General features: G+C 39.9%; 1 protein-coding gene across 5 annotated transcripts in view; it reads left to right on the plus strand.

Annotated features, from left to right (window-relative positions):
* ADAMTSL3 (ADAMTS like 3) overlaps positions 1 to 12,926 on the plus strand; it is a 174,702-nt gene that overhangs the window by 118,331 nt on the left and 43,445 nt on the right. For all 5 annotated transcript variants that reach the window (XM_064722091.1, XM_064722092.1, XM_064722088.1 and 2 more), the window contains 5 exons: positions 318 to 456; positions 2,017 to 2,067; positions 6,114 to 6,318; positions 7,114 to 7,261; positions 8,006 to 8,090. In XM_064722091.1, coding sequence (XP_064578161.1) covers positions 318 to 456; positions 2,017 to 2,067; positions 6,114 to 6,318; positions 7,114 to 7,261; positions 8,006 to 8,090 — 628 coding nt within the window. The remainder of the gene's footprint in view (positions 1 to 317; positions 457 to 2,016; positions 2,068 to 6,113; positions 6,319 to 7,113; positions 7,262 to 8,005; positions 8,091 to 12,926) is intronic.

The raw sequence follows: 12,926 nt of genomic DNA on the forward strand, positions 1-12,926 counted from the left end.
GAGCCATATGGCTTCATAGTTTTGCTTTCTGACAGGTGAGCTGGTGCAGTACAAGTATTTCTGCATCAGAAGAAAATATGTGTGCCTCTACGCTTAAAAAATCAGTAAAATAAAGAGCTGGAACCTCATTTAGTGTTAAGACAGGTTAATATAACTGCTGTGCTGAGTTGCCTTAAATGAAGGTCTGGTTGTGCATTTCCTTTTTCCTTGTCTAAAAGTAAACCAAAAAAGAGTAAGACAGAAAATTAATTCTATGGGGAGAAAAGGCTGTTTTACTTTATCTCCATTAACGACATTTAACTTTGCTCCTTCCCTAGGTTATCAGCTCAATTCAGCTGAGTGCGTGGACATTCGTCTGAAGCGTGTTGTTCCTGACCACTACTGCCATTATCACCCAGAAAACAAGAAACCAAAGCCCAAGCTGAAGGAATGCAACATGGATCCCTGCCCTTCCAGGTCTGTATGGCAAACAAATCTGTGTGTGACACAGGCAGTTACTAAGGAAGCAGGAACTGTATTTACCTAATTTCAATTCTTTTTACCTTTAAGGCTACTTAATCTTGGTTGGTTATTGCATTGTTAAAGGCTGATACCTCTGCCAGTAGATGTGTGGCACTTCTTCAGTGCTGCAGAAGAGAAGATTTTGCTTATACAGAGATATTGTAAATGTCAGTTTACTAAAGAGCTAATTCTGCTTTGTCTGTTTCTGAGTACTACAGCAGTAGTGTGAGGATCTTGTGAGGCTGTGTGAGGAGGACAGAGGGTTTGCCTACTCTTGGATTTATTGATGCTGCTGTTCAGAACATCTCAACAGCCAGACAGAAGCTCCAGTCAGTGCAACTTGGTTTATTCAGGTTTAACTTGGTTTATTCATTTGCCTCCATAAAAGTTTGGTTCTTCGTTGGTACTGTAGTGTTGACAATTTAGTAATTGAAGCTTGGGTCTATTTGTTTGGGTTTTTTAAAACTAGGCATTAGAAAAAAATCATTCCAAGTAAATATCCTTTGGTACAAACGCCACAGGATATTAGTGCCAAATTGTAAAGGCTACAGTACACATAAATTGTATTGAATTGCACTACAGTATTTCAAACTAACTTTTGGATTGTCTGGTGAGGTTTCCTGGCTGTGCTAAAGGATCTTAAAATAACATCACAGTATCAAGTCCCAGAACCTCACATTAATATGCCAGCTGGCTGAGCTAGAGTTATATGCAAGAAAAGGAAACACTCTCAATGGATTTCATTTCCTATAGCTAAACTGTCCATTTCCTTTCATTCCTGTTGAACATAATCGTTGATAGTGACCTCTAACAGTTATAGATGTGCAGACTTTCAAGAGTTTTTCCTGGAGAGTTGATCACTGTATGAAGCAGAAAGACTTCAGTAATACTTGATGGCAATGGGTGCCAAATATTCCAAAGCTGGAATGGGAAAATTAGGGGAAAGAAAGGGTGTAATTATATTTTACCTTGCAAATTTAGCTTATACAGTCAGGAAAAGGAAATTACTACTGGGTATAATACCATATTTCCTAGCATTGGAAGTAAAGCTTTATGCCTGCTCTGTGCTATGCAGTTCAAACAGCTCTAGAAGGGTCCTAAGCAGTATTCAGAACCTATCTAGGATTAATCTTGTGATGTATTTATTTCACTGACACTCATGTCCCTCAGCAGTCTTTGTTACAGATAGAAGTATGTGAATATTTTTTTGTTAATGAAGTGACACAGACCTAAAGGGTCACTGATAATAAATTTCTTTGCTGGACGCTTGCTCATTTAATATTTTATGGTGGCATGAAATAGAGAAGCTGTATGGTGAATAATTCTTTATCCATGCAGAAAAGGTAAGATTATACAAGTCATAAGGTTCACCATAAGGCTCATGTGTAATGAAGTAAGATTCCTGCATTTCACATTGGGAATTGCTTACTTCAAGCATGATCACATAAAAGTATGTATTTGATGTACAGTCTTGGATATGAGAAGTAATGATGCAATATTTATTTTCTTTGACAGTGATGGATTTAAAGAAATCATGCCCTATGATCACTTCCAGCCACTTCCTCGGTATGTATAACCAGGACAGCACATGTGTCAGCTTTAGCACAATTTCACTGCAAATATACTACTTCAGTACTAAGATAATGGGACATATTTTGATTTAATTTTTTTTTTATACAGGAGGTTAAGTTTACAAGAGTCCTGTAAACATCTCTGAATCTTGTGATTTATTTTAGTGTGCTCTGGATGATTAGCTTAACAGTCAGAGGTTAATATGCTCTTCTTGAAAATACCAATGTGAAGTCTTTAAAATAAACAGTTGTCCCCCTCAGCCTTCTCTGGCTGTAGTGCTGAGAAGATCATCTTTAAAATGCATGTATGAATTCTTGTCTTGAAAGGTTTTTCTTTTGACAGTGTATGAGATTTTATAAAACAGACCTTGCTATGTGCAGGATTCTGGAAATTCTTTTTCTCTTGAGAGGACTGATCCTTCTCCTCTTTACGTTCTACGGTCTACAGACTATTTATTGACATCAAAGATGGCACATCACTTTCAAAATACAAAATTGTTGAAATATCTGTTTCCTTAAGTTAGGGCATCAAAGAACAGTTTGTTACTTTTTTTTTAATTTTTAACACCTGAATCAATTACAAGGATTTAAAACTTCTCAGGAACCCTTAGATATTTTAGAAAGAATTTTAGGATTAAAGAGTACTGAGTTCACATTTGCTTTTAATGTAAAGAATTATAGTCGATGAGTTGGTTGCATATTTATGTGAATTGAACCTGTGCTTTATTATGTCATGTAATGAATAATGTGTATTTTTCTAAAGAAGTAAAGATATGAAGTAATAAGAATGAAATCATAGACTTGCACAGCTTAGGGGAGCTACTGATTACAGCTGATATAAATGTCATAGTTTATTTCTGTAGCAATTTGTCCTTGTGGATCTGCTGTCCTGTGATGTACTTTGGCTTTCATGCATAGATGGGTTTTTTTTTCCTCTATAGCTTTATCCTGTAGAGTCCTCTAATTATATTCTGTGTCTCTCCCTTTCCATTTCTTCTGCCAATGCCTTTGTACTTCAGATCTCTCCTGGAACTCAGCTTAACGTATTTACAGGAGTATTTCATCTTCTGAACCACTTAGGGCTTGGAGACCACTTGGAAGAGAAATTTAATCCCCCTTTCTGTGCTTTACTGTGCTCAGCACGTTTGCATGACACCGTGGTGAGATAGATCATGTCTGTGATAAAGCTGTGGGCAGGATCTCTTATTTCAAACACTCAGAACCACAGGCAGAGTCCCACCTCATTTCAGCACCTCGGTGTGCTCTGTCAGAAAGCATCATGGTCTTCCTGGGTGATGCTTCAGAGGAAGGGCTGTAAAACAGCAGGCGGCCAAGCAGGGCTCAGAGCTGGTGCCAGCAGGAAGGAGAGAGGAAATGGGCTGTGTTGTACTGGGAGGGCTTGTAAGGAAACACCACAAAGACATAGAAACACCTTCTCTTGCAGGAATTGCTGAAAGAAAACAGCAGCTCAAAGTTTGTTTACCTGCAGGAGGAGGTGACTCTGCTCCAGTGTGGATGCAAATCTTGCTTCAGTGCAGCAGGATTTGTCTGTGCTGTTGCCTGGCAAGGAGCTGGAATGCATTACCCTGTGCTTTCTGCTTTCTCCTCTTCTCTTACCTGTTTCTTGCATGCTGACCCAGGATTGTTCTTGCGAAGCAGACGGAAACCCCAAATCCGGATTGGATTGGGTTTTCCCAATCCAGGCTGCTCCAGGATTGCAAAGCTGTGCAGCTCCAGCCTGCTTCACCTCCTTCATCTCACCTCCTCCACAGCACCAGGGCCATGTGGAGGCTGCCTGGCAGCCCTGTGGAGTGCACCACTGCTTTCCCATTCGCACAAGGAAGTTGTGGGAAAGTCGTGGTGCACACCACAAGATCTTGAAAGGGTTCTCCTGTGGCTACAGTTGTAAATGCCCCACTGAAATATTTTTACAGATGGAGAATTCTTTTGAAATAAATAGAAAAATTTCCCAGGATGAAAATTTTCTTTTAAAGCTTTTGGACTGCCTCCATTTATTTCAGACTTGTTGGACTGTTGAGGATCCCTTGACAGCTGTGGGCTCTGGAAAGTATCTCCTTGACTGCTTGCCCAAGACCCCCCTTTTCCCCAGTAGCCATGGACCTCACTCCATCTTGAAAATTCTTGTGGGAGTATGGGATCTGGAGTGTGTTTGAAACTGATGAGATAAAGAAAAACAACTATAAAACTTCATGCTATAAACACTTGCAAGCCTTATATTACATACAGCACAGTGAGCCTTGCATATATAAATCCATGAGCTGCTAATTCATTAAATAGTTAATTGCTCTTTAGTTCCGGATTTTCAAAAAGAAAATTAATTAACACTGGCCATTCCTTTAAGTCAAAGAAGACTGTAACTCTTGATCCTCAAATGCACTTTGTTATTGTGATTTGACATCAGTATCTCAGCACATAACTTTATTCAGAATGCTTTTGAGTGTACTCCATGGTTGGTGTCCCATGGCTTGCTCTGTGTTTCATATTCATTCTTCCTTTGAGCTTAAGCATGATTAATATATTTTTGTGGGCAGCTTAATGAATTAGGTCAGCCTAAAATAGGAAGTGTCCTTGATTTACCTGCTGCATCATAAAAAGTAGATTGCTTAAATTCAGCTCTGATTTATTGGCCTTTTCTTCATTGAGTCTGATATTATAACTTCCTTTATGATAGCCAAGTTGATTACTCTTGATTAATTGATTTTGTGGGATATTGTAGTCCTTACTGAGTCCATTGTTCAGAACAGATATAATTATTTTCATGATCCTTTCTGAGCCTCTGTGGTAGCAGAGATAAGGTTTAACTAACAAGACATTGATGAACCTTAAGATGTACTGCAGGACTCAATCTTTTCCAAGGGCTTGGCATTGATTCAGGAGGGTGATGGAAAGAAAGGAAGAGATAGAAGGTAAAGAGTGAGGAGATATTGTGTGGGTGTCATTGGAACCTACAGACAAATACTTCAATAGAAGCTTGTTATGTCTAAATTTGAGAGGAGCAGGATATCATTGAAATTAGGGTTTTTTTGAGAGGTAATTGCTTAAATGTGGATTCATGCTAAGAGGCGAATGAAACTGAGTTTGTTGCCTAAAAGCTTCCATGTCCTTCTCACTTCAGATGGTGCAACATTTTCCATCTTTACTGTAAAGATTGTGAATAGATGTCCATTTTGAAGGTATTTCTTCCCAGCAGATTGTTTCTCATCTCTCTATTGGAGGCTGCTACCCAGAGCTCTGCTGATTCACTGGCTTTTCTAATCCTAAATTTTCCTTAATCTGTGCATTGCCCTGCTGCAGGAGCAATCAGCTGAGTGAGCCAAAGCAGCTGAGATGGATGAGCAGCTGCCTTTTGCTTGAAGCAAGCTGGAAAGTGTGAATACAAGGTCGTTCAATGGAATTTTAATGAGGGTGGGAAACTCTTGCAGAACTGCAGTCAGGACCAGCCAAATGGTACCTGCCACAATTTAATTTCATCACAGTCCTTATGGATGAAAGCAGTTTGGTATGAAATGGCTGGCTTGACCCAAAGAATTAGAAATCCCATAAAAATTCCTTCAGGAACACATTTTTAAGGGCATCCAGATTTGTCTTTGTCTTTCAGACTTCATAGTATCTTAAATACAGGGGCTTCTTGGTCTCTGACAATGGCAGTGTCTATGTGATCATGCAAATTAGTTGTCAAAAATATTCAATTTAGATGATTTAGACTATTTGAAAGTAAATTCGTTCAATCAAACTCAGTATATTCACAGTTTCTAACTTATGTGTTAGAATAAGAGAATAAGAGTTTTAGTTATGTTTTGAAATATGCTTACATTTAAAATTCTACTTCTGATTTTGCACATGAACTTACGCCTTGAATAATGCAAGGTAGGTCTGAGAGTCAATGTATTTGTATGTGGTAAGAATCCAGCAACCAAGCTACCAGTAAGGTTTAATTGACACTAAGGTTGGACTCAATATTTTGCATTTTTAATAGAGGTTAGTGGAATAAGAAAGAGCCTTATGAGGGTTTTTTTTCAGGTGGGAACATAACCCATGGACTGCATGTTCAGTTTCCTGTGGAGGTGGTATTCAGAGGAGAAGTTTTGTGTGTGTAGAGGAGACCATCCATGGAGAGATACTGCAAGTGGAGGAATGGAAATGCATGTATGCCCCAAAGCCCAAAGTCATTCAGACCTGCAATCTGTTTGATTGTCCTAAATGGGTGGCAATGGAGTGGTCTCAAGTAAGTAGAGAAGTAATTTGGACCTTCTGTCTTGTTTTCTAAAGAAAGCCTCTGGTCTTGAGTTACCATGTATTTATTAGCACAGGACTATTAAAAAAGTATAGCCCTGAAAGATAATCAATAGTACTGGGAAAAGTTTGCTCTGAGCAGTTCTGCCTGATAATCAAAACATTAACGTGTCTGTGTGGAGCAAAATGCAAATGTAGAATTCCTTGTGCCTGTTGAATTCCTGCTTTGCATGCAGAAGTTAGAGACAGAGGTCAGGCCCCTCTGCAGTCAGGTCATTTATGTCTCAGTTCTTGATAAATGTAGTATTTCACTGGCTGTAATAGTTAAAGGCATGTCTGTCTCAGGGGCTGGCAAGTCTGCAAGGGTGATTTTCCAGCATTCTTACCTTTCATTACAGTAACAATAGCCTAAGCCAGCTTGCCCTGGCTGTGGTTATCTGATACAGTCAGATAGGCCAGCACTCCTGTAATTCCTTAGTTCATCTAGATGACATCAGCGCCACCAGAGTGCAGAAAATGCAGCTCCCCTGACCCAGCCTTGACTGAAAATCACCACTGTGACAGAGTGCATTCTCAGTGCACAGCCACTCTTATTTCAGCCAGATAAGCCTCACAGAACCCCAAAAGCCCCCCTTGTATCCCCAAAACTTCACCTTTTTCCCCCATCACCAACCTTTTCCTTACCCAGCTAGCGACGCAGGGCCAAACCCTTACATCTCGGTGGGAAAACCTTAGCGAGCCCCTCAGTGCTGCCGGGCAGTGCTGAGGGGCTCCGCTGTGTCCCCAGTGCACGGTGACCTGCGGCCGGGGGCTGCGCTACCGCGTCGTGCTGTGCATCGACCACCGCGGGCAGCACGTCGGGGGCTGCAACCCGCAGCTCAAGCTGCACATCAAGGAGGAGTGCATCGTGCCAGTGCCCTGCTACAAGCCAAAAGGTAACCGGGGCTTTGTCTGGCTCTGCTATTGTTTCGCGGTATTTTTTGTCCAGAGAATTAAAAGCCCCTGGTAACCTTTTTCAGAAATGCCAGAAGCTGGAATTTACTAGGGGTTGGGGTTTTTTTCCCAGTTTTGGCAGAAACAAGCACTTTAATTATTGGTGCTAGTAAAAGTGCCCTGCTGATATTTTTTGCTGATAATGTGGCCAGACTGTCATGAAGTGAACGTGCCAACTAAATCTATACAGTCTGGTCAAACTGGGAAAACCAGAATTAATGAGCTTAACACAGGGAGGAGGAGTATTCAATAATACTTGAAATGGGAATGAAAAGGATTCAATAACATGGGGAAAAATGGGAATGAAAAGTACTCAAGTATTCAATAATACTTGAAATGGGATTGCAACTCCATATCTATCACCTGGGATTTTCTTGTTTGTTTTAAATTAAATGTGTTGTCCTGGTGTCAACATTCTCAATATGACTCAGCAGCTCATTAAGTTATACTCAAACTATTTTCCTTTTTCCTTCTCCATTTCTGCAAGTTTAAAACAAAGAATGGAGCTCAAACAGCATGATGAAATTTTCTACTAGTTTTTGCGTTATTATCCTGTATATCTGCAAAAGCATTAGATCAATAAGCAACGTCAACTGTGAAATTCTGAAATTATTAATGCTGACATTTACATATTGCTTTGATTTTGGAGAAATTACTGAATGTTTTGAGTTTTTGTCCTCTACCAGAAAAAAGTCCTGTGGAAGCAAAATTGCCATGGTTTAAACAGGCCCATGAAATGGAAGAGACCGTCACAGTCTCAGAAGAGCCAACGTAAGTACACAGCCTTTTACAGTGAAGAAACATTTCCAGTGTGTTTTGCAGACCTCTGGAATGAGTGTTGCTGTGCAGTTTGCTTTGACAGTTGGCCCTCCATGGGAGATGAGTCCTGTGGTGAGCTGTTCCTAATTTTACATCCCAGTAACTTTGCTTCTGGAGCTCCTGTTCTGGATGATACACAGCTACACTGTTAAAGTGCCCCTGTATCATTCAGGAATTCAAAGGGATCTGGATTTTAGCCTGATTAAGCCCCAATTAATGCATGTGGAGATGCTTCAGCAGAAATAAATTAAATAACTTTAGTTTTATCCCGGTCATAGCTGTTACCTCAAGAATGTAGTGGTGGTATTAAAGCTTAAGAGGTACTTTGTAGGGTTGCCAGGATTTCCTTGGGGGGTGAGACCAATGCATAAAGTGAGAAAAACCTGCTGATCTCTGTGCTTAGCTGCATCTATGGGGGTAAGTTGTGCTATTTTACATGTGTATATGTGTGAAATAACATCTGGATTTTGTGAGTCCTCTTAAAAACTGATGAGGTTAAGCCTTGCAAGTGCTGGGAATGAAAGCACAATTTAAATCCAGCTACACTTGTTCCTGACCCTTATAGGTTAGGGCATCCACACAATTCCTTATATCCCTTGTGTACATTTCATATACACACACACACATTTATTTATATGTGTAATATATTCAATATATAGGCATTAAAGTATTTAAATTTCTAAAAAGTATTTGCTTTGTATGTAGTGAGATTTTGAACAGTGTTTTATTGTGCTGTGTTGAATTCTGCACTTTTTTTTTAGTAATGTCAGTTTGAAATAATTTAGATGAGCTTAATGAAGTTGCTTTGGATTTATATTGCTCTGATAGCAGAGTGTACCTTATGCTTATTTTTCTTCTTCCATCAAGCAATTCCTGATTTTTGGCACACATGCAGCAACAGGTGTGACCATGAGTAATAAAATCTTTACACCTGCAATGACTCACAGAAGAAACCTCTTGCCAAACAGGTGTTTATATAGTTATGGTGACTGTAGTTTAAACTTTTCACTGCTCTAGCCTCTCAAGTCAAGTGTCAACCTACTGTGTGGGGTTATTTCACTCTCCAAATCAGTGGCCCTGAATTCAGACAGGGTAGTAGCAAAGATATAAAAATAAAGTGTGATTGTTGAAGGGGGATGATGCAATCAAATGTGCCTTTTAAGTGTCAGGAGAGCAGAGTGAAGGTACATGAGTCACTTCTAGAGAGGATTCAGCATGAAGCTATAAAGAAAATTATCTCTATCATTACAAAGTCCTGCTGTGGCAACCATGAGCTAATGCAGTTTCTGGGTTTTTAGGATCCTCCAGCATCAGTCTGACAGAACAATCAGGGAGGACTGGCAGGGAAAGAGCACTGCTGGTTCAGAGGAGATGTAAGATGTAGCAGAGCTGAGCTGGAAACTTTGTCATGGGCTGCCTTGTCCTGACAATGACAGTAGTTATTCATCCTTCCTAGCTGTGGCCCATATATTCCACCGTGGCCTTTTTCTTCTCCACTCACTCTGGAGACTTAGATGTTTTCCATCTTTCATTCATGAGCCTCATCCTGTCCTTAGACTTTCCTTCACAATTTCCAGAAGCATCCTCCCCTAAGCCTGAAAGGTTTCTGCAGCCATCTCTTGCTGGCTCCCCTCACCCCTCTCTGTGCTGAGGTGCTCTGAGATGCTGTGCACTCACTCTGGGCTCTCCTGGGACCCCGCTCTAGCCCTGTAACCAGATTCCCCATGAATTTCATTTTACTGTCTTCTGCTGCCCACTGCTTGCTCTTTAGTCTCCTAAGGGAGCTGGCAGGTAAGGAGAGATGAGAAATAGCTGATGCCTGACTTCATTCCTTTCTGCAGATTGTCTGTGGGTCATGTGGACAATAATGGTTTGCAACCGGAGAATTTCTCCATCAGTGCTTTAAACCTCATGCCCAAACTGTCTGGTGCTTTCCAGCCAGAGTCAGATTTTTGGGGCAGGGATTAAGTTTTAAAGAGAAACTGTGACAATAAATTGTTCCTTCTCCCAGAGTAAATTATAACAAGATTTCCCTCTGATTCAGATCTGTTTAACTTTGTTTTCTGTAATTTAGGCATGGCACAGTGATAACTCACAGCCCACCTCTGCCTAGCAGGAGACTTGTGATTTCCTTGGTAAAATGCAATCACTTTTAATTTCAGTTGTTCTTTTGTCATCCAAATTTAAACCACAATATGAAGTCTCAACTTCTAGTCCATCCTTTTATGACAACTTTCTCTCTATGCTTTTGTGTGATGTTTTAGTTGATAATGAATAAGAGAATAAATGCAGCTGTGTTTTAGAAGCCACAAGTGATGGATATGCCAAAAGTAGCTTGTGGAAGATAAATACTTCTGCCTCTGTGGTCTACCACGGCTGGTGTCCTGAATTTACATAGAGGGGGAATGTTCAAAAGCTTCTTTTTTTTATTATTAGCAAAATAAAAAATGACTGTCCTTAAAGTGAGGCCAAGAAAAATGTAGGTCTGACCTTTTTAGTTTTCAGTTGTGGAATGTGATGACAGTTGATACCAATCATTATTTTAAATGTTCTTCCCTCGAGCCTTCTTAGTTACAGTGGGATTCGCAGAGAAGCTCCAGCAAGTTCTTGCATCCTTTTTATTACTTGCAAGTTAAAGAAATAGACACCTCAGCTGCCTTTCTCTGTCATTGCTTAGGGAAATACTAAAATGCTTTCAACAACTGATATATTTTTTCAGCAATATGAGCTAAAAAGTGATGTGAAACGCAGTGTTTCTCATAAAGGTTTCCATTTATTGCATTGGAGTCATTTTCAGACATGTCCCCACTGTGCCTTTGGTGATGGAGAATTACCCATTTCTCACAGCTCCTTCTCTGAAAGCAGGCTGATGATTTTGTCCAACGTGTTGCCCTTGAGGCTGATAAAAGCAGAGCAGGCAAGGGTGGTGCTGCAGGCAGGGGTAGGGTGCCAGCACCATGCAAGTTCTGCTCAGTAAGAAACCACATTGTAGATGCTTCTTTAGAGTTTTATCCAGGACCCTTGGTGCATTAGGACTGGAAATAATGCTGGACCTGCCTTTTTTCCTCATTATTTAGGCATTTCCTGTCTTAACTGAAAGCAGAAACTATGGTCATGAGGTAAATTAAAAATTAAGAGACACCAAGTTTTCCAAGTCTTTAGTAAGATGCAGAGGGCCACACTGAGTTCAGTTTTGAGTTCAGATTTGATTTGGTTGAGTTGGGCTGCTCTGTTCCAGTTTAATCATCATTACTTTAGGTCACTGCTTCATTTCTCAGGTCATCCTCCACTTGCTTTTACAGCGTGTGCCAGGTGAATGCACATTTCCATTAGTGCTAGACTGATAACACTGCAGCATGGATGTGCCCTCCACTGCATCTCAAGTGTCTTCATAATTTATATGTGCTCAGATGGGTATGGGAGAAATTTAGTTCAATGTAGCATTGGGAAGAATGATTGGTAAAAAAGCTAATTATAAAAAGTTGTACCTGCTCAAATTTGCATTTTTCTATTTTCTTTTTTTTTTTTTTTTAATAAAAAGAGGAGTCTGGTGGAGTTTGCTTTAATGACCTGTCACAGGCTTTGCTTTTTCATGTTCAAGATAAAGGAAAAATTAAAAAGCCCCATCTGCCTGAACTCAAAATTTAGATAAAAATCAGCTCTCTATGTTCAGTCAGTTCCTTGCTCTGCTTTTGTACTAGCAGTCTCCATTGGCATCTGTTGAAAGAAATTAGTGTGACTTAAACATGATCATCCTTGGAGAAGTTTTATAGTTTAGGATTTCAGTAGGTAAATACTCACATGACTAGTTTAACAAATGCCAAGGTGAAATAAAAAGTATTTAGTGTGTTCATTTTTTATCTTGCACTTCAGTGAAAAAATTCCAGACACTAATATTCAACAGGAAAAGCTCAATTCTAATATAGGCTTGCTATAAGTCAAGGGAAAAAATGCTTAGAATTTTCTGAGTTTCTTTATAAATCAGTTGGTTGCTGAGTGAAATTGTTGCTGTGGTTCAAAATTTCCTTTAATTTTTACAGGATTTCAAAAGAATGTCCTTGAGATACATTATTTTTGGAATGTTTAAGTGCACTCAACTACAGTACACAAAACTAACACTAATTTCTGGTATGCTGCTGTCATGCTTTTACCAAAAGAAGTTATTACTTTCAGACTATAAACTTAGCTATGGTTAGAAGACCAACTATTTTCAACTATAAAAGTCCATCAATTTTATTTTTCCAATTAGGTACGTAAGTATAAACGCGCCTATTTTTTTGTTTTACACAGAAGGAGAAGAAAGTAATCATTCTGTTAAGCCTATGCACACTGGCCATGATCCAATAAAGCACTTAAGCACAAGTTTCCCTCTGAACTCATTGTCATCCTGTTGTCTTCAAAGCACAGCTAATATGCTTGAGTAAGGCTCATGCATTTCCTTGGATGAGGGTGATTTTGCCCTCCTAGGTAGTTTGCATGGCTGTCTTTGAAAAGACTGAGATCTGATGTTCCAGCATTAAGCTGATTTTATCTGTTGGGGTAGGAGAAAGCCTTCCTTTGCAGCTTTTCCCACAGAATAGTCATTAGAGTTTATATGAGAGGCATCTGGGCACTGACCCCACCAGCTGTGCCATGGACTCAGTGGCTCCTGGGCTGCTCCTAACCTGGCATTTGCTCAGATTTGATCTCTGCAGGACACAGCCATGCACTGGGTTGATAGCATCCTTGATAACATCAATCTGGCCATCCAGGAAGGTGCTCAGACCTGTGAAGGGATGAGCACTGGGA

Source organism: Zonotrichia leucophrys, chromosome 10, assembly GCF_028769735.1.
Source record: "Zonotrichia leucophrys gambelii isolate GWCS_2022_RI chromosome 10, RI_Zleu_2.0, whole genome shotgun sequence".
NCBI classification, from domain to species: Eukaryota; Metazoa; Chordata; class Aves; order Passeriformes; family Passerellidae; genus Zonotrichia; species Zonotrichia leucophrys.